Raw genomic sequence first — 27,419 nt, 5'->3', positions numbered from 1 at the left:
GCGCACGCCTTTAATCCCAGCACTTGGGAGGCAGAGGCAGGCGGATTTCTGAGTTCGAGAGTTCGAGGCTAGCCTGGTCTACAGAGTGAGTTCCAGGACAGCCAGGGCTACTCAGAGAAACCCTGTCTCGAAAAACCAAAAAAAAAATAAAAAATAAAAAAAAAAAAAATAAAAAAAGACTGAAGTCATGTATGATGGCTTATGCCTTTAACCCCAGAACTCCAGGGGCAGAGGCAGGAGGACCTCAGTTTGGAGCCAACCTAGTCCTACAGAGAGAACTCCAGGGCAGCCAGAACTAACTACACCGATAAACCTCATCTTAAAAAAACAAAACAAACAAACAAAAAGAAACCCAAGAACCAACCAAACAAAAGATTTATTTTGCTAGGCAAGGTAGCTCAACATCTTTACTTCCAGCACTTGGAAGCCAGAGGCAGCTCTGATCTCAGCGAGCTCTGGGATAGCCAGAGCTATATTAGAAAACCCTGTATGTCAGGTGGCCATTTGACAAGGAGACAGTGTGGTTGTAACTGCCATGAGAAAGAAGTGTGACTGCTTGCTTCTCCCCCATTCTTAGGCTGGCCCTTTATACCTGCATACCCAGACTCCATTCAGAACCAGGGCTGGGAAACAGGGCTCCACGAGGCTTTGTTCCCCTGTGTCTCTTGAGCCACAGTCCTCAGGAGTTCAGGTTATCCCAGCAACACACAACATGTCACACAGATGCCTGAACTCCCAGGAGCACCCACATACATGGTCTCCTATACACGTGGGATAAATTTTAACTTGCAATTTTAACTCACACACTAAGAAGTCAAGAACAGTAAAACAGAACAAGTGGACATAGTGGCACACCCTTTTAATCCCAGTACTTGGAGGCAGAAACAGGTAGATGCACCTCTGCGAGTTCAAAGCCAGCCTGGTCTACATAGTGAGTTCCAGGACAGTCAGGTCTACAAAGAGAAACAGTCTCAAAAAAGTAAAAGATAAATAGAATGTAAGCATTGCGTGACACTGTGATAGGAAGTATCTTGCTGCTTTCTCATCCTTATATAGTCTTCAACTTCCCCGCCCATATCCTTTACTAAACATCCAAATGGAGCCTCAATGCACAAATTCAGAAGAACCTTTTTAGTGAATACTGGCTGTTTGACTGTATCTCTGCCTTGTAAAATAAAAATAAAGGTCAGCCCCAGCACCTTGTATGTGAGCATCCTGCTCCAGGATTCTACTGTCTCGTCAAAGGAAACATGGACAGGTCCAGCACGAGCCCTAGGAATGTTCTGTGTCCTGTGTGCCCTCGGGTTGCTACCTCAGGAAGTATTTGGGTATGACATATATGAGGGCTTTTACAAGGGAACCACGATGCACGCATACCACGCTTTGAATATTTCAAGGTGCACACTCGCCCATGAACATCTCCGAAATCAGGTCATGGTTTCACTGTTTACAGGTTTGATTTTAATGACAGGCCTTCTCAACTCTGGCCAAGTCAGTGAAAAGTGGTTTGTCCCCAGAAGTAGACAGTCCCGGGCTGTCTGTGTGATGTGGGTTCTTAAAATGTGCAACTGTAGGATTCTTTGTGTGTGTCTCTTTATTTTGAACACATGCAGCTTTAACAGAGACCAGTAGGCATATGAACACACTTCTAACATAACACCCCCATTTTCTATGAGTTTCTCTTTAGGAGAAGGAAATCTGTTTTGACGATTTAGAGCGTTTTGGTCCACTGGATTCACCGCTACTCACTGAATGTGCGGACCTCTTTGCCACTTACAGTTGTGTGTCCTGGAGTTAGACCCTACTTGCTCTGAGGTTCAAATTTCTTACCAATTTGGGTGAGCATGCCCCACCCAAATCACTGGGTTGCCTTAGGAGGACAAAGATTCGTACTTAAATCATTGAGAGCCACACCCCAGTGGCTCAGAGAACTTCCAGCTGGCTGGCAGAAACTCTGACCCTCCTACCTCCATTGGAATTCCCAGAAATGTGCTGAGTAAGACCATCTCAACTAACCTTAAGCGTTCCTTATGGGAAGAAAAAAAAAGCCTTGTGCTGTCCTGATTTTTTTTTTAAGAGCAAGTCTCTCAGGCTGGCATGGTGGACTACACCTTTAATTTCAGCACTAGGGAGGCAGAGACAAGTGGGTTTCTGTGAGTTGGATGGCAGCCTGATCTACAGTGAGTTCCAGGACGTTCAGAGCTACACAGAAAAATCCTGTTTTGGGCTAGAGAGATGTCTCAGTGGTTAAGAGCACCGTCTGCTCTTCCAGAGGTCCTGAGTTCAATTCCCAGCCACCACATGGTGGCTTACAATCATCTGTAATGGGGGTCTGATGCCTTCTTCTGGTGTGTCTGAAGAGAGCAATGGTAAATACATAAAATAAATAAAGCTTTTTTTTTAAAAAAGGGGGGGGATAATGAGAAAGAATTGCCAAGGGGAAGGAGTCCAAGCCAGAAACACTTAAAAAAAAAAAGAAAAAGAAAAGAAAAACCCTGTTTTGTTGAGAGAGAGAGAGAGAGAGAGAGAGAGAGAGAGACAAAGACAAAGAGGAGGGTTGGGGAGAGAGAGTGAGTAGGTCTGAGTATCTCTACATAGCCCTCGTGGCTGTCCTAGAACTTACTATGTAGACCAGGCTAGCCATGTCTGGCCTGATGGGATCTCTTAAAGGAGGAAGTTAGAGAGGACACCCTGTGACTGACTAATTTGTAACAGGTTCTAGGACTGTCACCTTCCACCTGCAATGACAGTACCACAGGTAACTAGGCAGAACTACTGGGGCAGGGTGGGGGGTCTGGGGGGGGGGCAGAACACGAGAAAACCAAGATGACAGAAAGGGAAGGAATCAACTTTGAGGAATGCCAGGTTCAATTGAACTTCAGACCCAGGTCACCTTCCTGTCCCCTAGAACCTGGCCTCTGACTTGTAATTAATGGAGAGGAAACAGAAGGGGTTATTGTCCTTTTACAACTGCTGAAGCCATAAAAATATAAAACCCAAAGTTGCACTTACTAACTTGCTGGTGTAATTACATGTTGTAGCTATGATGTCTGGGCCTCCGCTTTGATGTGGAGAGGTCATTTGTCCAAACAAGCTGCTCCAAAGAAAGCTCAGCCTTGTAAAGCACCAGTTTGGGGCAAACTTTACCAGTCTTGAATTCAAACCCGGCACTTCACACACTTAAACTATAGAGAGGGAGATGGATAACTACTAAACTCAAAGTACTCGAGGAGTTATGAAAGCCAGGGATGCCTGGTGACACCTCAGAGGATTCTAAGTTACAGCCTGGATGTGGTGCGGAATCTTCAAAGATACCAGGGGGTGTGATACACAACCAGAGCTGAATAGCACGGGGCCAAAGGACGGACTCCTTCATAGATATTTTTGCACTGTTTTCCTACCTCAGTAACCCATGCTACAAGAAGCAACTAGCGCGAGGACTGTGCCGTAATCCTCCTACCCACAAAGCTCCAAGTATCACTCGATTATTTCACAGAACCTTACAAGGCTTTGTAAGATGTGAGAGGAGTGTTTGCTACCTGCTGCTCATCTGGTTGATTTAAAGGGGGAAAAAAAAATGCAGGCCAGCCCAGCCCTGAGAAAATGCACAATGACTAGACTTCAGATTCCATGGAAGAGCAGAGGAACAAGATGTGAGACCAAGTGTAAGACTGAAAATAAGAGCATGTTTATGAGATTTGAGGATGAGCCCTGTTCAGCTATCTCCCAGTCACGTCCTATCCCATGTCAAACAAGTCCTTAGAGAGGAAAGAACCAGAAAACACTTGGAATTCTAGGAGCACTAATAGCATCTGGTGGGAAGAGACTGAGAGAGACACTGTTAGGCTACTGACATCCCATGGGACAGCTCCTACCCCCAAGAATTCCCATCCAAAATGCCTTCTGCTCACAGGCTGAGCAAGCCTGTTCTATCTAGGCAGATAACTCAGAATGGATTCCGCCTACAGCCACCCTCTCGTGTTCACGTACACGTTTCCATGGGGGCTCCATGACACTTGGGCCTCAACACTTGGGGGTCGTGCAAGTCCATTTGTTTACAAATAAGCCGATCAGTCCTTGACCCCTGAAAACAGGAAATACTTGGTGTGCCTTCACAGTTTTAAAGTAGATAGCTTGGTCACACCCCCACAATGACTCATATTCACTGGGGAGAAGGCTCCTTCTACTTTCCTCCTACAGGGATGTTGGTGTTCGTCATCACTCAACGTGAGAAACAGGGTCCTGTGGCATAGCTACACCTTTAAATGTTCACGTTTCTTATATTCTAAAATGAATACATGGAAGATTTTTCAGCAGTCTCTTTCTGTTTCTCTCACGCAAGAGGAAACAGCAGTGATGCCATTCGTGTGGAGAACCTGGTCTCTGTCCACCACACAATCCAAGTTGTCCAGAACTCATGAGAGGAATGCCAACTGTCCAGCCGCCCCTACCAACGATCACTCGAATACTCTTCTTGCCTTTCCTAGTCCATTCTCCCACTCCTTCCACTGGAAGAGATGAACCCAAAGGCCTTCGGAAACAACCCACAAGCATCTACCCTGGCTGCTCGGAATGAAATGATAAATACAAATAGGTGTTTAATAAATCCATACTGTTTAGCCTGGGCAACCAGCTCACATCAGCACCCTGAGAGGAATAACATCTGTATGCTGATGCCAACCATCTGATGAGCAACCCCACATTTCCACATTCCCTGAGCCTAGTCAAACTATACACAAAAATAGTACAACCAAAGCCCCCATCCCCACATGAAATCCTTCACTAGCACAATTAACCAAGCCTACATGTCTACATTAGGGAGAAAAAGGGTTGTCCTTCCTCTGAAGCTCATCTCCAGGTAATAAAGTCAGTGGACTGAGACAGGTTCTCACTGTGTAGCCCTGGCAGGCCTTGAACTCTATTATATAGACCAGACTATCGCCGAATTCAGAGACTCCATTGCCTCTCTCCCTCCCTAGTGCTGGGATTAAAGGTATACATGACCATTCCTGGCTTATTTTAATTAATCTTTTAAAAACCAACTATAAGACTTTGCTAGAATTCACACGCTCCATTCTGATGCTCAAAGATCAACTGGTAACATCCTGAAATGTTCCCTTCTGTTATCAAAGTTTCTCATTAAAAGGGGGCAAGGGGCTGGAAAGGAAGAAGTGGTTGGAACTTAAATCCCTAAGAAAGTCTGTTAATCAGACTGATGCTCGGATACAGACAATCCAAAGGGCCTTTGCCTTGGAAAGCCACTTGGGCACCATGATGTTGTGGGTGAGCCAACTTTCAATGCATGACCACAGTGGTGCTTGGCTACATGTTTGTCAAACAGAGCAGCCCTGCTTACCCACTGGCCAAACATGTAGCTTTTATGACTCACAGGCATCATCAAAAACAAAACAAAACAAAACAAAACAAAAAAACCTAACCTGCAATAGAATAACTGGGCCCCACTAACTGTCCTGGGGCAATCATTACAGAAATTCTTTACGAACAGATTTTCAAATAATGGCATGGCTAACTGGGCACTTTAATCTCAGCTCTCAGGAGGCAGAGGCAGGCAGATATCTGTATGTTCTAGAGCAGCCTGGTCTACAAAGTGAGTTCCAAGATAGTCAAGGATATTACAAAGAGAAACCCTGTGTGACAGTTTGTATATGTTCATCCCGGGGAGTGACACTATTAGAATGTTGGAGTACGTGTGTCACTGTGGGAATGGGCTCTAAGACCCTTGTCCTAACTGCCTGGAAGCCAGTATTCTGCCACTTCAAATGAAGATGTAGAACTCTCAGCTCCTCCTGCACCATGCCTGCCTGGATGCTGCCATGTTCCTGCCTTGCTAATAATGGATTGAACCTCTGAACCTGTAAGCCAGTCCCAATTAAACACTGTCCTTTATAAGAGTTGCCTTGGTCACAGTGTCTGTTCACAGAAGTAAAACTCTAAGATACCCTGTTTTGAAAAACAAACTAATAATAATAATAATAATAATAATAATAAACTGTTTCTGTAGCCAAATTAACAAGTTTTTAATGAGTACCTGACAGACAGGGGTGGGATACAAGTATTCATAGCACAAGGCAAAGCTGTGGCAGTCCACAGGTTCCATGAGGGATCAGATAAGCCAGACTGCTGGAGGGCCTAGACAATATATCTAGAAATCACTCACTACAAAGTGGAGAATCGAGCCTGCGTGGTTTTACCGAGAACCAGGATACAGAACTACACAAACATATCCAGCTAATTTTTTGCTGTTGTTTGTTTTTCTTTTTTGAGAAAGTTTTACTATGTAACTCTGGCTTGCCTGGAACTCATTCTGTAGGCCAGGCTGGCTTCCAACTCACAGCTTCCTATGTTTGTGAGTGTGTAGAGAGCCTGGAATACCCAAACCTTATCACAAAGCAGGGCCAACCACTCTGATTGCTTTCTTTACAGAATTCAACATGAAACTCCTATGCAAACCACAGTCATTATTTTAAGTGTGTTTCCCAGAGAAATAAAAACTCACCTTTCCACAAAAGCCAGCACACAACTCTCTGTAGTGGCCCACAAGATAGGAACACAGTGCCTTCCTTTCACTCAATGCACACACAAAGCCAAGCTCTTCTATGATAAATGTGTGGGGTTTTCTCACAGTGACCCACTATCCAAGTGGGACCAGATGGGGATGCCATAATAGAATTCAACGCTGAAGCTTGCGCTGGAGAGCATCAGATGAGAACTTCAAGATGTGTAAGACTTCCTGACCCTTTCTTAGATGCCAACTTCGAAAGTCAGATCTCAGGTTAGCTACAGCATCTTGCCGACTTGATTAGATCAAGAAATTCTCACCACCCAGGCTTCAATTATTTGCTAGTATTGTTCATGTAAGTCAAAGGAAAACTTCACTCATGTTTAATCATTTATTATAAAAAGATGCAACTCAGGCACAACCAAATGGAAAGCTGCCTGGAGCAAGGTATAGGGGAGGAAGGGAAACACAAAACTTGCCACGCCCTCACCTCCAGGGCACGTCCCTGTGCTTTAGAGAAAGCTTTGCTATGAAGGCTTGGTTGATCAATATCACCGGCTACTGAAGATCATTTGGCCTTTGCTTATCTTTTTTCCTGACAATGTTAGAGATGAACAGAGCCCCACAGGGTAAAGTATCTTAGTCAGGGTTTCAAATGCTGTGATGAAACATCATTTCCAAAAATCAAGTTGGAGAGGAAAGGGTTTGTTTGACTTATATTTCCATATCATTGTTCATCACTGAAGGAAGTCAGGACAGGAACTCAAATAGGGTAGGAACCTGGACATAGGAGCTGATAAAGAGGCCATAGAGAGGTACTGCTTACCGGCTTGCTTCCCATGGCTTGCTCAGTTTGCTTTCTTATAGAAACCAGGACTACCAGCTCAGGGAATGGTACCACCCACCTTGGGCTAGACTCTCCCCCATCAATCAGTAATTAAGCAAATGTCCTACATCCAGATCTTATAGAGGCATTTTCCCAATTGAGTATTCTTCCTTTCAAGATAATAGCCAGCATAGTAGGCACACTTTCCACATGGCCACATCTGTAGCCAGATAAACAGAACCGCTCTCTCCTTCCTCTGATCCCCAAAGATAGAATCTAAAACCTACAGTCTCCTTGGCCAACTCTCCTGAGACAAATGCAGAGGATCCCAACCATCTGCCTTCTCATAAGCACATACCCTTACAGCTTTAGAGATTCCAAAGGTCTTAGGGGATATAGGATATTCTAGGAAAGAGTGTATGGAGAAAACAAGCACAGCTGTACACATGTAGTCCATAGCTGACTGTACTTGTGACACACATGAAGGTGGTCCCTAGTGATATCATCATCAGCTTAGTTTGTGAAAAGATACCCAATATATCTAGGTATGTGCACAGGCAAAGGATGGATCACTCAGAAACTCCCTTCTGGCTCTATGTGACTACATCACATCTATGACACTTGGACTTACAAATTAGTCATAGCAAGAGATTAACAGAATAACAAGAGACAACATACTGGAATAAAAAACACCTGTATTGTCTATTTCTGAGGTTTCCAATTTTTATGTTTTGTCACAGTCAACCTACAATAATGGGAACTTTGGAAAGTGAAGCCACAGATAAGGTCAGACTAGCAACTGTAGTTTCCAAAGCTCTGCCATGGCCTAACTGGGCAATGAGACCTGGGTGTTTTTGAAATTCTCCATGTTGTTAATGTACCCTGCTCAGGGACTTTGTTCTCCTATTCCACTACTCTTCATTGTGAACCAAAGGAAAAGGAACACTGGCTGAATGACAACAAATCACGTGATTTGTGAAATGATATTATACCTCATTCCTACCCTAATGAACCGTACTGCGTATTTCCAGTTTCAGCAGAGTCAACTGCCTCTCAGCAACTTCTCCCATAGTTTCATTCTTCAGGTTTTCCACAATAATCATCTAGCAGTCTCATCATCACATAGAAACAACTGTGCAGAGTCTAGAATGTTACAGAAAGCTTCCGTGAGGAGCTGGTGCTCCCAGGAAAATCTTAAAGTGCAAGACTGCCAAAGCGGTTAAGAACAGAAGGGACGGGGCTGGAGAGATAGCTCAGCGGTTAAGAGCACTGACTGCTCTTCCAGAGGTCCTGAGTTCAAATCCCAGCAACCACATGGTGGCTCACAACCATCCGTAATGAGATTGGATGCCCTCTTCTGGTGTGTCTGAAGACAGCTACAGTGTACTCATCAATAAAATAAATAAATAAATATTTAAAAAAAAAAAAAAAAGAACAGAAGGGACAAACCAAGGCCCTGGATAGAAAGCATGAGGCGCAACTGGTGGATGAGGGGCTCATACTTACTCCCGTGGAAGAGAAAACCTTTCTCCTCCTGCAATGTTTTCACTGGATGAAGCAGCATGGTAAGAACCTCTACAAATGGAAGGTAATTACATAGAGAAGCATCAGTAGGTCAAAGGTTACTTCCTCCAACACCTCAGGATAGACCTGAGCTGCCTATTGCACACCTGCCTTGAGGCTGGCTCCAGAGCTATCACCCTAGTGATGACCCTAGTGATGACCTAGTTCTGACTCTAGTTCTGACCTAGTTCTGACCCTAGTGATTAGGTTCTTCTAGCTAGAATAAAGATGCTCAAGGGAGCTACGGAGGAGGAGAAGGACTGGACTTGGGAGAGCCCCCACCCCCTTTGCTGCAACATGACTGGAGACCATGCAGAACTCCTAGACCTGGGCTTCCTTCCTTGCTTTGCCCTGAAAGGGAGGCCCAAGTCCCTAGGTACCCTTCAGACTAGGATGTTCAACAGATCTGACACTCTAAAAGTCCCACAATAGGCAATGTGCTGACGATCTGTTTCAGAGCCTGTGGTGCCCTTGGAAAATGCTGGAACCTTCAGGAGGTGGAAGGTCACTGGGGTACGCCTTTGAAGAGGACGTTAGAATGTCAGTCTTGTGTCTCTGTCTCTCTGCTTCTTGACCACCATGAGATAAACAGCTTTGCTCTGGGATACACTCTACAATTTTCTCTTCACCTCAAGGACCATGGGTTGAAATCTCTATATCTAAGAATCAGGGCAAATCTTCTGTAAGCCAATTATCTCAAGTATTTTATTTTTCAGAGTTGTATAAAATCAACAAGCATCCCTTAGGTCATGGTACAGATCTGACCTCGCACACAGATGAGACACACACAGCTCACGTCTTCAGATACACTCAAGGGCTGTGCTCACTCTGCCATCCCCTTCTCCTCACCACCGTGTTCTCTTTATCATAACAAAAACCAAGCAGGTGTTGGTAAAATTGTTCTTTAACAACCAATCTCAATGAACGAACATAACCTAAGAAACCAGAACATTCCAAATACTTCAACAGGCCAGTCACTTCCCTTCCGGAATCTCTGCCCTAGTTCCCGTGCAAAAGCAAATAAATCCACCCTGCACATAGCATACAGCCCAGCTTAGACACCCTAGAGGGTACTAGGGGGAGTCACAGGGCAATTTCTGGCCTTAGAGACTTTAATACAAGTTTGTTTTGATTCAGAGAAGAACTATTTCCCAACAACCTGTGATCCACTCTCAGGCTCCATAGCAGCAAACAGTGTATTTACTGCTCCTGAACTGAGGACACACTATTCCAGCCAACTAACTACAGCTTAAACATTCAAAAATATTTATACCATGTCTTTCTGTGGCTGGTGCCTGTTAAAATGATCTGTGAGTCTCTGAACTCTGTATTACCCAACTGGGAACACCTGACCTGTTGTCTAGATAAAGTACAGAAAAGGCTCACAGCAGCAGAAGGAAAGAAGGTGATTTCCCTGCAGACCCCAGACACTGTATACATACACTGCATACACAGACACATAGGAGACAGACAGACGCTCAGAAAACAGGCAGAGAGAGAGAGAGAGAGAGAGAGAGAGACAGAGACAGAGAGAGAGAACCAGCAGACAGACAGACACACACAGAAAACAGACAGACAGACACACACACACCACAGGTCACCTCTTCTCAAGTTCCAGTATTAGGGAAAAGGCTTATTAACCAGCCACCATTATGTCTTCTTCTTCCCTCTCTCCATCCCATTTCCCTCCAATATTAACAACAGGACATACAACTGGTATATCACTTACATCCCAGATGTCTCTCCCTCCTATACTTTAGCTGGAATCTCCCTGCCATCCACTCCCACACACCATGAACGAAGGCACACAGTGACCAGGGAAAGAAACCAGAGACTGCATTATCCCTTCACAGCTGTCTGGAGTGAGTGCAGAGTCTCTGCATCTGGATTTAGTAAGTTTTGAGCCAGGGACACTGTTCTGGCCCAAAACATAACCACAGTGTCCTAAGGAGTGGCCCAGGGTAAATTCTCCATATGGAGAATTTTACCACCTCCATCAAGCAAATCTTTGCTTACGAGGTGAACCATAAAGCCTCTAGACACCAGCAATGACGAGATTTTACTGCACTACAGCAGGACAACAGCTATTTGTTATTTCTATGTACATACACTACCAGATTCCCTGGCTGTCAGACAGGCACATAAACAAAGTCCTAGTTTAGAAGACTAGACGTCCAAGAAGCAAAGAAAGAGCAGAATCTATGACATAGGAGAAACAAGAGGACTAAGCCCTGAGCATACAGGGTCAGGGGAGGTGGGAGGGTGGGGGGGAGGGAGGAAGGAGGAGAAGGGGTGGTTGAGTGTGGCAGGAAAGGGAGGGAGATGGGATTCAGACAGAGACACAAGACCACGAGTTGAAACTCCAAGGCTGCTACTCAGAGACTGTCCACTGACCCTGTGGTCATATCCAGTTTAGGAAACACATTGTATCAAGCTACTGTGACCCTTCTTCCCAGCATACAGCCAAAATGTTCAATAAAACACAATAAGCAAAAAAAATAAAATAAAATAAAAGCTGGGCGGTGGTGGTGCACCCCTTTAATCCCAGCACTTGGGAGGCAGAGGCAGGTGGATTTCTGAGTTCGAGGCCAGCCTGGTCTACAGAGTGAGTTCCAGGACAGCCAGGGCTATACAGAGAAACCTTGTCTCGAAAAGCCAAAAAAAAAAAAAAAAAACCAGTAAGCAAACATTTCTATTTAGTCAAACTTAGGGGCAGGGAGAAAAGACTCCTCCAATGTCAGAAATGAATGAGGAATTGAAAACCAGAACAGACGGTGTGATGGTTTGTATATGCTTGGCCCAGAGAACGGCATTATTTGGAGGTGTGGCCTCACTGGAGTAGGTGTATCACTGTGGGCGTGGGCTTTAATACATTCATCCTAGCTGCCTGGAAGTCAATATTATCCTAGCAGACTCCAGATAAAGATGTAGAACTCCAAGCTCCTCCTGCACCATGTCTGCCTAGATGCTGCCATGCTCCTGCCTTGATGATCATGGACTGAACCTCTGAACCTGTAAGCCAACCCCAATTAAATATTGTCCTTTATAAGAGTTGCCTTGGGAGGGGTGGGGGTGGGGGGTAGCTGGAGAGATGGCTCAGCAGTTAAGAGCACCGATTGTTCTTCCAGAGGTCCTGAGTTCAATTCCCAGCAACGACATGGTGGCTCACAACCATCTGTAATGGGGTCTGGTGCCCTCTTCTGGTGTGTCTGAAGAGAGCAATGCTGATGTACTCATATGCATAAATTAAATAAATAAATCTTTAAAAAAAAAAAAGAGTTGCCTTGGTCATAGTCTCTGTTCACAGCAGTAAAACCCTAACTAAAACAGATGGTAGCAAGGACTTTGTTATGGGCAGGTGTAGCAATGGTTGAGAAACTGACAATCCCTTGGGAAGGAGAGTGAGATTCTACTCAGGAGCCCGGAATAGGAGAGCAATCTCTTCAAGTGCACAGATGATCCAGGCCTATACCACATGCAGCTCTGATGACATACCACATACCACAATCCACACATACCATTCTACCACAAGCCCGAACTGAAGCTCTATCTCTGATCAATAGCAATGCTATTGGTTTCTCTCTACAACCTAATGGCAACTACCTATTACTGAGGACATTTACTTATGCCATCAAACTCAGAGAGGCTAGATGGTCCGCCATTTGCTGACCAGAATTCATGGTCCTGGAAGGTACCTTTCATGCTACCAGAGGAGAAAAGGAACCCTCAATATCACACAGCTATAAACCCTTCAACCACAGCAGCAACCCGCCTACCAGATATACTGTGTAACAGCGGCACATATGTTATAGGAGTAACCAAATGTTGCTGGATTAGATTTAAGTCCCACTCGTGAGATAAAATCAATACCTGATATAGCAAACATGGCCAAGAGCCTGAGACAAGATAGGCTATGGGCCTAAGGAGCCTAAAGGGAGACCTAAGATACTATTATTCAGCTAACGAAACACAGCAATAAAGCAACTCCTAATGATATACTACTATACCCATAGGGCAAATCAACACTGAAACCCGCGTAAGAAAGTTTCCTCTTGCAGTAGATGGGAACAAACACAGAGCCACAGTGGACAATGTATAGTGAGAGACTTTAGAGCCCTCAGTTCCAAAAGGGATGTGTTTATTCAACATCTCACCTCAGAGCTCAGGGATCTATTCAAAACAAGAGGAAGAAAGATTGCAGGAGCTAGAGATAGTAGATAACTCCAAGGAAATAGTGTGTCCCAGACACACACACACACAAAAAAAACCTTATGCACATATGAACTCACAGAGACTGTGACAGCATGCCTAGGACCTGAACAGGTTCAAACTGGACAGTCTCAGCACCGAAAAAGCTGGAGTGAGCACATGCGATGACAACTAACTCGGTATCTTTCTACTGAGTATGAAGCAAAAGCACTTTCTGTCTTTATTTACTAATCAAAACTCCTAACAACTATAGTCACAAGTCAGTGCAAAGGAAACAGGAGGAGAAAAGAATAAGCTTAAGACATGGACATGACTCACTAGGCCGAGTGCTTGCCATGCAAGCATGAGACCCAAGTTTTGATCCCACCATCTACATTAAAAAGAAAAAAAAAATTTAAAGGTCAGCCCTGGAGAAGACAGAGGCAGGCAGATCTCTGTGACTTTGAGGCCAGCCTGGTCTACGTAGTGAGTTACAAGATAGCCAAGGCTATGCAGAGAGATTCTATCTCAAAACCTGAAACAATAAAATATAAGCAAAATAAAATAAAAATGCTGGGTACCATAGCACCACAATCCCAGCCCTAAGGAAGGGAAAGAAGGATTCTTGTGGCCTGCTGGCCAGCCAGCCTAGCTCACTCAGTAAGCTCCAGGGTTAATGAGAAAACCTATCTCAAAAAGTAAGGTGGAATAGAAAGACACCTAATATTGGCTTCTGACCTCCACATGCAGGCATACATACATGTAGATATACCCATACCTGCCTCTGCCTCTTAAGTGCTGGGATTAAAGGCATATGACACCACAGTAGAGCAATCTATTTACGTTTTAAACTATAGCTTCAAAATACATTAGGCAAAGGTTTGACGCAGCCTGATATAAAATTACAATAAGACCAAATTATAACATATAAAAATACTGAAACAACATAATTAATGAACTGAATCCACTTTTACAAACAGTAGCAATACACCATCAGGCTATAAGTCAATTAAAGACAAACAGAACAGGACTGAAAATATAGTAGACCCCATTGATGGAGAATCAGGATTTCATCAATCCTTTACATTTGTACAGAGAGACTATATAAAATGTTCTCCCTGTTCCAGGTAGCTGACAAAGTTTTAAAACTTCACTCTAGTGGAATTATATAAAAATCTCCACCCAGACTTGGAATATCTAACCACTCATTTACTAAGCACAGACCCAGAACCAATATCTCACCCAGAGTCAGGAAGGTTGCTCAGAAGCCTGTGGCTTCTATTAAATAAAACATGAGGCGATTTGTTTGAATTGAGCTCCTGCAGTAGGCTTGTCGAACCAAAGCAAACCACAATAAAATTCTCCAGGTTAACTTCCACACACCACATGAAAATGACATGCCTACCTGACCTTCAAAGAAACCAGGAGAGACTGAACAGTCAAATCCACAATTGATCAATTTCCTACTGCTGATGTGATCCTGCACGGAGCAGTAACTGGAACCATACCCATCAGGCTTCTTCTTCCCAAGTCTTCCTTCCCTGTTTCTACTCTACAAACTGGTCCACTGGGAGGTGTCATTCATTTTATGAAACAGAAACCATCCCAAATCTCAAAATCACAACTACAGATTGATGGACTCTGACATTCAGTTTGTCTTTTGACACTCTTTCCTACAGTATTGATCCAGTCAGATGACACACCTCTGTCCTTTCCAATGGCCGATTAATATGGCTAGTTATTAGCTGTGTCTACGATTAGTCATTAGCTGTCTCTACTATATAACTGTATGCAAAAAGTCAGGGGAGGGGCTATGGTAGAATTAACATCTTTGCAAAGTGGAAGCTAAGCCTCGGTTACCCACTTACACTTTCTGAGATACTGTGCCCAAGCTGAGAAGAAATAACACTGGGGAGTTCGGGAGAGCAACAGCTTCAACTCAGGGCAACGGGTCTGCAGGGACCATGAACAAGCCAGCACGGAAAATAACTGGAAGACCAGACCGAATATGTTACTCTTGCCTTCCAACTTTTCAATGGAGAAAGTGGGTGTCTCAAAACATACCTCTTTTCATTTAGAGAGAGAGAGAGAGAGAGAGAGAGAGAGAGAGAGAGAGAGAGAGAGTGTGTGTGTGTGTGTGTGTGTGTGTGTGTTGGGGTGGGGGGCAGTCAGCATTCCTTCTATGCTCCACCTCACAGATACCTGGCAATAGCCAGGTATGTCTGACTCAGTATAAAAAGGCTACTTATCCCCTCCTCTCTCTCTTCCTCCTTCCTCTCTGTCCCTTCTCTCCTCATTCCCCTCCCCCATCTCTCCACGTGCTCATGGCCAGCCTCTACTCTACAATACTTTCTCTCTCTCTCTCTCTCTCTCTCTCTCTCTCTCTCTCTCTCTCTCTCTCTCTCTCTCTCTTTTCTCTGTCCTCGCTTCCTCTTCCCCCTCCACCATCTTTTTCTATTTCTACTCCCTCAAATCCCCTCTCCATGCCCTAAATAAACAGGCCATCTTCGTGCGGCTGGTACCTCAGGGGGAAGGGATGCCTCAGCATGCCCCCCCCAAAGGCAACCCCCCTCCCACGAGCATACCAAACATATTCCTGGCTTCCTTTTTTTTAAATAAAACACAACAGGAGGTGGGGGGCTTTATCACCCTCTGATAACCCTTTCCAGATCTGAAGTCTGCATGGTGGATGGGGAAGGAGGACAGAGAGAGAAAAAGTGAAGGCCAGTTAGTGCTGGTCCCCTTTTTAGTGCTACCCTAAAAAATTAAACAACTTGAGAGCCTGGGCAAATTTGTCTAAGACTAAGAGGATGCTGTCAGAACTCTGGGATGTAAAGGAGAAAAAGGTTGGAAACCATGAGTGCACTTTAATGCATACAGTCAGCCCACATCTTCAGCCAAAATATTGGGCAAGTATGACAGAAAAAAGGAAACCAATCAACCGAGGCTAAAACTCACATAAAACCAACCATCCAAGTGTATAAACCAACAGCATTTGGTGTAGTCGCACGTAGTATACAACTACCACCTGTGTCTGGTTCCGAAACACACTCAAGGCAATTCCAGGCCTTCAGACAAGCTGGCCCTTCCTTCTCATAACAACTGAAAACTGGTCACCAGGTTACAAGAATTTTGTAAAGCCAATCATCACTGAAAAAGCAGAACAGAGTCCAAAGATGGAGGCAAATCATTGAAGGTGGACACAAAGGACTGTGGCCGCCAAAAGCCCTGGGGAACTGCAGACCTAGGAGAGCCAGAAGAGAGCTTAATGTAATGGGAAGTGTTTGGTGGTGTCTACCGGTGCCTGAGTTATGAAAACCACAGAGCTCTATGGAAGGACGTAGTAGAGCTGCTCGGGTCCTCTGAGGCCACCCGGTCCCACACAAGGACTCCGTTATTGTAGAGAAGCAGGGAAAGCCCTCGCAGCTTCAGGTCACCCTGCATCTGCTCACAAAATGTCAGGATGAGCCACAAAGAACAAAGCTCACTGAGCCAAACTCAACTGTGCATTTTTCAGCTTTTGTGAAAATAATCCATCAACAGAGACAGCAGCTGGCAAGTCCCAGTAATCTCTCTCCCACCACCCTGGGACCCTACATCCCCAGGCTCTATCTTTCTCTGCGTCCAGCACCCTCTGCCAGTGTCTGGCTCTCCTGAGACTCTTGTATGTTATACAATACCTTAATAGTTTAGTATTTTTAAAAATATCATTGTACTGGATTGACTGCATGGGGGAGAAAATTTATTCTATCCCAACTGAGTCATCCTTCTGTATCATTTTAACCCATGGCAGGGGAACCTGATCCTTCCACATCACTCTTTACATCTACCTGGGCCAGCATCAGGCTCCAAGATGACCCCTGCTTCCTCTGGCCTTTCTTTTAATGTCAAAAGCAACAGCAATTATGTCTTCCTCCCAAGAGATCTCAAGTCTTACACAAATCCATTTAAACATATGCAGACTCTTGCCTTGCTTAAGATAAGTAGGTAATCAGTCTTCCGTATCCTTGTGTTCCACACCTGCAGATTCAACCAACCAGGGATATAAAATAGTCCGCAAAAGAATATTTCTGTAAATCTGATTACATAGACTAGATTTTTATGATTAATCCCTAAGCAACATAACAAAACAACTATTTACATAGTGACTATACTGTATTCAGATATTATGAATCAGGTGTAGAAGTGATTTCAAGTATGCAGATGTGTTCAAGTTCTATATTATATCATTTTATATAAGAGACTTGAATATCTATGGACTTCCATTCTTGTGTGGCTCCTAGAATCTCCTGATATCACATATGTGTGTGTGTATGTATGTATGTATGTATGCATGTATATATATATGTACATGTGTTACATGTATGTATACAACTAGAACATGTATGGCTACATATTAATACCAAAACATCTATCCAGATCAATCTTATAAAATATACTTCTGAATTGTTTTTTATGCACACTGATAGGGCTTGACCTGTAAAACACAGATCACGGTTTCAGAAAACTTAGACCAAAAGAAAACCAGCAGACAGTAAAAGGTCTCAGGGATAGTAAATGAGGCAAAAATTCATGACTAGTGGGCAAACTCCCCAAACCTGGGGGTGAATCCAGGCAGCAGTTAAGGGGCATGCTCTACTCATGAGGAAAGTGCTTTCAGCAGCTAGCCTACTGGACTGTGTTAGATCTCTGCAGAATACGCACCCCTAGCCCAACAAGCTGCCACTATCACAGTGTTATATTATTATTATCTCTGAGTTGGTTCCCTCACTTGGCATGTGTCAGTCATCAATCCAAGCACAAAGGTAGATGAACCAAACTGTGAACCAGACAGACAAACCGACAAACCCTGCACCCATTCAATGGCATTCACATTACAGAGGAAGGAACATTGGCAGAACTGGATGTAAGAGACAAGAATTTTCTGAGCCTGTATGACCACGAGCAAAAGCGGCGAGGGACACAAGAGGTGGCAGCATCTTTGCAGTGGTTTGTATTCTGCTACACAGACCCCAGGTACCCTGAGGAATGGGAGTGCACATTTATGCCTTCGGTCCCAGAGCTCAGGATCTGAACAAAGTGTGATGCAGGACACTTGGATGGGAATGACTGAACGAAATAAGAAATGTACTCAGAAGACATGACCTGCTACATGAGGCTGTCAGCGAGTCATGTGCCAGCTGGAAGCAGCCTTCCCCAGGACTTCTGCATTACATCAGTATGCGCAGGGCGCTTTCCAAGGAAACACACTGCTTTGCTCTTATAAATAACGAAGTCAGAAAGAAAGTCAAGTCAGGATCCACAGTGCCATATGCAAACCAAGTGGTTTATTCTAGACTGCTTTGCTAGCATAATCAGTTTAACTTTAGAAAATCTCTATCTCTATAAATAGATAGCTATGCTTGAATCATATTGACTGAATGATGTATAGATATGTGTGTGCAAGTGAGCATGTATGTGTCGCACTTATCTACAAAGGGCTTTTTTGCTGTTGTTTTGAGACAGGGTCTATGTAGCCTTGGATGGCTAGGAGCTGACTATGGAGATCAGACTAGCCTTGAACTCATACAGGTTTACCTGCCTCAGCTTCCCAAGTGCTGGCTCAGGATTAAAAGGCATGAGCCACCACTTTCATCTGTTAACAGTTTTGTTCGACAAATAAAATATTCCCCCCCCATCTCACTGGAAGAAAAGATTGGGGGGGGGAGCTGCGTGAAGAAGCTTCTGTTTAATTTATTTAATGTGAATTTAATGTACTTTAGAAATAATACACTGCACTCAGACACACTGAAAGGATTAATAATGGCCTGCTCATTTGAATAGAAGTAAGACATGAATTTAGACCAGAGTCCCAAAGCCTTTTATGTAAAGGGCCAGATAGCAAATATTTCAGGCTTTTCGAGCAATCTACAATCTTGATTCCATAATCTTCTTTGCATCTGTGTGTTTCTGTGACATGAGGTGTGAGGGGTCCCTAAGTCTTAACAAGGGGAGAAAGTACTGTTCCCAAGTCTCTGCCTTACCTCTTTCAGTCTCTCCAGCTCATTCTGGAGGGCCTGTCTGGATACCTCCACCTCGATCATCTGCTGCCGGAGCGTTTCATTGTCATCTTCAGCTTTAGCACGCTTCTCCTCCACGGTCTCAAGTTCATGGTGTAATCTGACAGACACATCTTTGGCTACCTGCATTGAACACACGGGGATCATGTCAGGATATGGAATCTGGGGGATGCCACGGAAATAATAATAGTCAGACAGCCTCAGAGGCAGAGTCATTAAGTGACTTAGTCATAGCAAGAATTCAGGAAATACGTGACTTACACTTAACGGAAGAAAGTACTACATGTTGAGCATCTCTGATCCAAAATCTCAGCATCTGAAATGCTCCAGAATCAGAACCACTTTCAGACCCAAACACTTTGAATAAAGAATACTGTCCTAGCTAGTGTCTCTATTGCTGTTATAAAACACCGTGACCAAAAACAACTTGGGAAGAGAAAGGTTAAATAAACCTTACAGTTCTACGTCATGAGACAATGTTGCTTACTGACTTTTTCCCATGAGTTCCCTGCAGCCTGTTTTCTTACACCACTGAGGACCATCTGCTCAGGGATAGCACTGCCCAGAATGGGTGGGGCTCTGTCCCATCAATTATCAATCAAATGTCCTACAGACTTATCTATAGACTTTCTCCACTGAGAGCTCCTCTCTCAGGCATGTCTAGCTTGTGTCAAGCTGACAAAAAAAAAAAAAAAAAACTACGCAGTGGCTTTCATAAACGACAAGGCCTGGGCAGGGCTGTTTCCTCACGGTGTACTACCAAGAATGCCAATTCCCCCTGACCTCGTACACTTTCTATCAAATAAATCAATATTAAACATCTACTGTATGCAGTACACATTCCATACAACCAAGTTTTCAAAGATTCTCTGTGCGTCTAGTGTGGTTAAAACCTTGCAAGGCTCAAAGCAATCAACCTTTTACTTTCTTCTTAATTTTCTTTTTCTTTTTCTTTTTTTGGTTTTTTGAGACAGGGTTTCTATGTATAGCCCGGGCTGTCCTGGAACTCACTCTGTAGACCAGGCTGGCCTCGAACTCAGAAATCTGCCTGCCTCTGCCTCCCAAGTGCCTTAATTTTCTTTTTTATTTTGTGTACATGAGCGTTTTGCCTGTGTGTTTTATATGCAGTGCCCATGGAGACCAGGAGATAGTGTCATATCCCCTGGAACTAAAGTAGTAGATGGCTGTGAACCACTAGGTTGGTGCTGGGAATGAAACCCAGGTCCTCTGCAAGAATAGCTAGTGCTCTTAACTACTGAGCTTTCTCTCCGATCTAAAGCTCCTTTATATTTTAAAAGTGACTGAGGAAAGGCAGTAGGAGAACTATAAATCACCCTTTCTTTCTTTCTTTCTTTCTTTCTTTCTTTCTTTCTTTCTTTCTTTCTTTCTTTTTGGTTTTTCGAGACAGGGTTTCTCTGTGTAGCCCTGGCTGTCCTGGAACTCACTCTATAGATCAGACTGGCCTCAAACTCAGAAATCTGCCTTCCTCTGCCTCCCAAGTGCTGGGATTAAAGGTGTGCGCCACCACCGCCCGGCTAAATCACCCTTTCTTACACTGAGTGACACTTTGTTAGTGGCTGACAACTGAGAATTGCAAAGATTACGCCTGCTATATGGAAAGCCAGATGAGATCTCACATGCTCACACGCTGGAGGACACCTTGTATATCTACATAAATGACTGGACCAGGGCATCTCTGCAGTCCACACTGGGAGCAAAGGATAGAGAGTCTGGGATTTCTTCTCAGTCACTTCAACCAGTGAGTCTCATTCTTTTTTACGCTCTCTTTAAGATCTACTTTATTTCATGTGTAGAGGTATTTTGCCTACATATATGGTCGACACACCATGTTCATATCTGGTGCCCACTGAGACCAGAAGAGGGCATGGTAGATTATAGAGATGGGGTTATAGATGGGTTGTAAACCACCCTGTGGATGGATGTAGGAGTCGAATCCAGGTCCTCTGCAAGAGCAGTAGTAAAATGTATTGGGTGGGTGTCTGGAGTTACTGTCTCAGCTTCCTAGGAACAGGATACGGAGGGATGGATCTCACTCACCTTCAAGTCCTGCTCCAGGCTTCGGATAAGTTCCCCGTCCACCTGCCCTGTTTCTGCCACCTTCAGACTTTTCTGCTCAGCCTTCCTGAGTCGGTACTGCAGGATTCTGCAGTTCTTGTTAGCACGGTCCAGCTCTCTCCGGAGCTCCTGCAGCTGGTAACCGTCCTCCTCCAGATAGCTGTCTCTCATCTCCTCCATCTCTGCTCGAAGTTCATCCAGCTCGTCCTAGGAATCCAGACATGGAAGGTGAGCCAGACCTTGGCAGGAGAGAGCTAGAAGGATGTAGTTCTCTCTAAAAGAGAGCCCACCCCACTCCACCCAATACACTATTATGTCAAATGCCTGCATACACCCATCAGCTGGTAGCCATTCAGGATGAAGCAGCAAGGGACTGCTGGAAATCCTACATGAGATGATGTCACCAAGTCACTATGATTCCCCACAGCTTCTATCTCCTTATATATCCAGAAGTGGAATCTGCTCTGCAAATAATTAAGCCTTCAGATCCAAGCCAAAGGTACAATTTAGGTACCAGGATGAACCAGATAGACCTTCCCCCTCTGAAAGACATAAATTTTAGTAGGATAATAATTGTTGATTGCCCTGGAATTCCTGCAAGCCTGCAAACATCTCTAAAATCCTATTCCACAATACAAATGTCAGCGCTAAGTGATTCTATCTAATTAGAAACATTTTCCATTATTTCAAACACACACTGAGTTTGTTTTTCCCTCCCAATCTCCTATCCTGCATTTCCCAGACCTCCCATCTTTACTATAAAGATAAGCACTCTCTAAATGCAAAAGCATCACACAAAATTAGAGTCCACTGTTCTACACTGAGCTCTGGCCTTAGGCCCCTGCATGGATCAGCCTGAATATCAAAATGAAATCATACTAAGTTTCCCATACCACCACACAAAAAACTGTTGTCATGTGACCTTCTGAAAAAACAGGGAGAACTGATAACCAAAGGTCCCAAACAGACCAGTTTCAACACTGTGGTGACAAACTCTCCCTCGCTTTAAACAGCACCAGGGAGGAGAGTAACCTGAGGTAACCTGACACCATCTATTTTTCTCTGGTCCGGCTCTTTGGTCCTGCCTCTCAGGGAGAGTAACTTTGAAACAATCTGCTTTGTTCTTTGTTACTGCTTTCTCCAGTCTTTTCCTGTCTATAAAATCAGCCTAAACCCAAGGAACTGAGTGAGAAAGGAGATGAGTTTGAACCCTGAAAGGAGATGAGTTTGAATTGCAGGTAAAAACATTTCCTTAACTGAGGCTTTGCCTCCAGCTCCCTGCTTCGGCTCCCTGCTTCGCTCCCTCCCTACAGCCCACACTCCCGGAAGCATTATTAACGTCTCAGTGGGTGACTCTCCTCCCCAGCTCCCAAATCCCAATTCAGGTTTCGGCCTCAATCCCAAGCATAAGCAAATCCCTTCAAGGCTCTAAGCTTCCCCGGGCCTCCAAAGAGGGCCTCCAAATCCTTCCCCAGTCTAAATCTCTACCTGCAGAGTTAACCTTTAGTATGTAAATGAGATGACTCTACCCCTACCAAAACCCTTCAGGACTTTTTCTTCCTCAGAATTCTGACTAACTTCCCTTCCCAGGGCTCCTCACGGCCCATAGCCCTTACCTGCTTTTCTTCCTTCCTGGAATGTGTAAAGTAACTGATAGGACTTCCTGACCAGCCCCAGGGTCAGGGTGTCTGTGTCCATCGTGTGTGTGTGTGTGTGTGTGTGTGTGTGTGTGTGTGTGTGTGTGTACTCCCATCTTCTTATCACCATTTAGTGTTATTTGTGTATTTTTTTTTCATGTTCTTCAACCTACCCTTGAAGTAAGCCATGAAGGCCTGAAACTTTGTCTGCCGGCCCTTCCCTGTAACCAGAGCAGCCTAAGGCACACAGTGGGCTCTCTAAAAATGTTTGTGGAAACATCATCAACACATAGAAAAGACCAAATCATCAAAACAAGGGAACTCAAATTTTTGCTCCAATCTGGCAGTCTAGTTAAGAAACCTTCCCGAACCTTGACCTCATGAAGGCTGGATGCCCCAGGGGGTGGGAATTTTGAGGGTGGGGAGGTGGGAGTGGGGGGGGGTAGATAGAGGTTACATCCACAGAGAAGAAGGAGGAGGTGCGAGGGGATTGGGGGTTCCGAGGGGATGGTGGGGGATGGGGTAAGGGAAAAAAATGGAAAAAAAAAAAAAAAAACCAATAAAAAAAAAAATAATTAAAAAAAAAAAAAAAAAAAAAAAAAGAAACCTTCCCGAACCAGTAAATGTTGCTGCAGACTACAGAATACATAACCTAGCAAAGTACCCTGAACTATTTTGAGAAAGAGCGAACTATATAAGAAGAACATTAAGGAAAGCACTCTAGAATGTTTCATAATTTGTTTAGTAATTGGTGACTCAAATGCCTACAGAATAAGAAGTCCTCAGTTATTCCTACTTATTTTGATCAATTAATACTGAGGCTCAAGAAAAATAAGAAACTCTCTCACCCACAATGGAACACCCTATATAGCCAGCCCTCTTTTGCCTGGCTATTCAGTTTGTTCCAGGCTTCTTGGGGTTCTCACTACCCTTCATAATCCTGATTTGTTCTTAAAGCTGGGGGTTTACTTACAATAAGGAACATTTCCCAGCCTCTGAGCCCCAGCTCAACAGAGCCCTGAATGGAAAGAAATATCCTGAAGATTATCATGGATAATCTGAACACACACATGCAGTACACACAAATACCACACACACACACCATACAAAGAAACCTTTACCTACTTGCTAATGGACAAATAAAAATCTCAGCCTCTTACAGAATGTTCTATGTTAACGTGGAAAATATCACTGTAAGTCTAAACTATTCTGCTGACTGTGGTGGTATACACCTTTAACCCCAGCTCTTAGGAGCAAGAGGCAGCTCTGTGAGTTTCAAGCCAGTCTGGTCATGAGTCTCAAAAAGCAAAACAAAACAAAACAAAAAACGAAACAAAACAACAACAACAAAAAAACCCCCAACAGGCCAAAGAATTAATATCTGGAATTACCTGTTCTGTATATGTAAGAAAATAGAAAACACAGTTCTCAGCTATAAATATGCTCCCTAGTTTTCACATTACAACACAGGAACCTCACCCACTCTGCTGTGCAAGAAAGATGAGTAAATAACTCTGACCAGCTAAAACCAGTTTTAGATGTATTTTTACCTCTGTGAACAGATATCCCTGAAAAGAAGCTGTGTCTGGCTGTGAACAAAAATCAACGTGAAGGGGTCTGTCTGCAGAGACTGACAGGCACTAGAACTTCAGTACCGTGGAGAGGTTAGAGTTTTGTAGGTTCAGAAGCTAATCATTTTATCTTGGGCTAGTGTTAGCCTTCTGGAACAGCCATTCCTCGACCCACTCTGTATCTAAACTAACACCTCATGATAATAAATAAAAACTCCTATAAGCTATTAACTCATCGGAACAACTGGCTTCCACCAGTCTGAGAGCTAAGCATCCTGGACCTGTAGAAAAACTTCTCCCATTTCACTGTACCTGCCTCTCCACTGTACCCACTAATGCATTCTAAAGTTGCCCTGACATACGACTTTCTGCGTTCTGTAAAATTGTAAGAAACCCCGTGAAACTGCTTTCACGTGGGAACATGGAATTTGGGGTGACCTAAATCTGCATTCCTTGGCCACGATCACTTGATCAAAATGGCTCCAAAATAAACTATTTTTCATTCCCTTTAAGATAAAAGTGGTGGTTTTTATGTTGACATATCCAAATAACTGGACAGGCCTTATGTAAACAGATAATCTTATTTTGGGCACAAATTATCACCAATATTATTGGTAGAACTGAAAAGAAAGCCAGAAAAAGACCAGAATTATTCTCATTTCAAACACTGTTTCTATAACCTCGTATTTTACATATATTTTCTGAAACAGAAGGCAACCTATATTATGTACTTTACTCTCTCAATGCTAACCCTAAAATAAACCTCCCTTTTTAGAGTCAAAGAAACCAAACTGAAGCCAGACCCCATAATCTAGCCGGAGTCTCAGAGCTAATAAAGGAAGCTAGACTGCAAACATGGCTGTCTGCTACCACAGACACTCAAGCTTCTAGTAAATACAACAAATTAGCTGTTAGAAGGGCAGATGGAACAGTAACAAACCTACAATTGTGCCTTTAAAAGCCAAACATCCACGTAAACTAAGAAAAGCTGCTTAGCAGTTACAGCCTCAGAGTGGATAGCATACACCCATCAGAGCAATCAGCTCCAGAGAACACCGTGGTGGCCAGTGACAATTCTCCTTTCAAACACCAAGACCCCGAGAGCTCCATGTCTTCCTACCACAGCAGGGCTGCCTCAAAGGTAAACTGAGGCTGGTGTTTCAACTCTCTTTGCAGCCTTGGAAAGTGTGTTCTTCAGGTCTAGTGAAAGTCAGTTACAACAGAGGCAAATTAATAACTATGTAAGATGGCCACAGCTCCCTGCAAAATGAAAAACATTGCCATTTGGACTAGGGTCACGGTGGATTGTGATTTTCAGACTAACACTACCTTAGGTTAACTTACTGAGGAGGATATGCTAGATTTCAGAAGACAGTTCCTGATCCTTAAAGATGTCTGCCATTTTTTTTTTCAAAAATTCAAGAAAATCAGGCAAAGCAGAACATGCAGTGTTTCAGGCAGATATAATTTCGATATAGTAAGTAAAGTAGAAAATTCTGACATCTCTCACACACATAAGTTTCTTTCTTCCCTTTTTAAAATTTTCTCAGCCAGTCAGTGGTGGTGAAAGCACCTGGGAGGCAAAGACAGGTAGATCTCTTGAGTTCGAGGCCAGCCTGGTCTACATTGAGTTCTATAACAGCCAGGGTTACACAGAGAAACCCTGTCTCAAAATAAAATAAAATAAAATCATTTAAAAAAAACTCAAATCCAACAAACCAAAACCAAATAAAACAAAAATTTATTTTTATGTGTATGTGCCTGTACAAATATGAACCATGTATGTGCAGTTTCCTTCGGGACAGAAGGCAAGAGATCCTTGAGAGTTGTGATTGTGGCTGCTGGGAATAATAGCCAGGGCCTCTGCAAGAGGAGTAAATGCTCTTAACTACACAGACATCTCTCCAGCCTGGTGTCCTTTTATACACAGGAATGATAAAGGAAAAAAAAAAAAGCTGTCCTTAATAGCTTTGCTTTGTTTTAACATTAGGCTGTTTGGATTATTTAAATATTAGGTCATCTGATTGAAAAACCTAGTTTTTAGCTGGGCAGTAGTAGCACATGCCTTTAATCCCAGCACTTGGGAGGCAGAGGCAGGTGGATCTCTGTGAGTTTGATAACAGCCTGGTCTACAGAGTCATTTCCAAGACAGCTAGGGCTGCATAGAGAAACCAATCTCCAAAAACAACAACAATAAAACAAACAAACAAAAAACAGTCTTTACATTTGTATGACATATTTTGATCTGTAAAAAAAAAAGTATTACATTGTATTTATTCATTGGTGGGACAGGATACATATCACATACTCATAAGGATGCCAGGGAATTAACTTTCAGAAATTGGTTCTCCTACCAGGTGGATGCAGACTCAGGTTTGGCATTATCTACTATGCCACCTTGCTAACCATTAACTATATTTTAAAACTGTTTTACATAAAATGGATTCTTGAAGTTGTGTGAAGCTGTCCAACAATTCCCCTTTGCTACAGGCAACGAGTCGGGCTTTTTAACAGACATCAAATTGGAAGACTTATGGGTGCCATGCGTGCAGGTGAGTAAAATAACTTTATCCACAAAAAGCAAATGCAGGATTTCTTGGTATAATTAACTAAAACTCTAGACAGCTCATACTAACAATTAGATTCAAATCTCCATCTCTTTTAATCGCAGATTAAGGGCATATATGTGTGGAAATGACTTAATGAAATCCCTCCATCACTTTGTGTGTGAACTTAAAAAAAAAATCAGATCAGTAACTATTTCTCCATCAAATGATTCTGTGTAAACAGACCCAGCGGAACACAAACAGTCCTTTGGTTACTGTTGCAATATTCTCCTCTTCTGGGAGTCTAAGGCAGAAACTGCTGTCTTTTGTCATATAGGAATAATACGCCTCATTTCCTTTGGGACAATGGAAATGTTCTGTGCAGAGACCAGCTGTGGCTCAGCAGGCCCAGGGACTGCTACTATTGTTGACC

General features: G+C 43.6%; 1 protein-coding gene across 3 annotated transcripts in view; it reads right to left on the bottom strand.

Moving 5' to 3' along the window:
• The window catches only part of Mtcl1 (microtubule crosslinking factor 1), a 115,463-nt gene that overhangs the window by 82,642 nt on the left and 5,402 nt on the right, over positions 1 to 27,419 (bottom strand). For 2 of the 3 annotated variants that reach the window (XM_028762226.1, XM_028762227.1), the window contains exons 2-3: positions 21,215 to 21,439; positions 19,121 to 19,279 (exon numbers count right to left, since the gene is read on the bottom strand). In XM_028762226.1, coding sequence (XP_028618059.1) covers positions 19,121 to 19,279; positions 21,215 to 21,439 — 384 coding nt within the window. Of the gene's footprint in view, positions 1 to 19,120; positions 19,280 to 21,214; positions 21,440 to 27,419 lie in introns of those variants that run through there. The other variant, XM_028762228.1, reaches the window with a different exon arrangement.

Source organism: Grammomys surdaster, unplaced genomic scaffold (genome assembly GCF_004785775.1).
Source record: "Grammomys surdaster isolate TR1022 unplaced genomic scaffold, NIH_TR_1.0 132, whole genome shotgun sequence".
Classification (NCBI taxonomy): domain Eukaryota; kingdom Metazoa; phylum Chordata; class Mammalia; order Rodentia; family Muridae; genus Grammomys; species Grammomys surdaster.
Note: the sequence above shows the minus strand (reverse complement) of the source record. Positions and strands in the feature narration are given on the sequence as shown.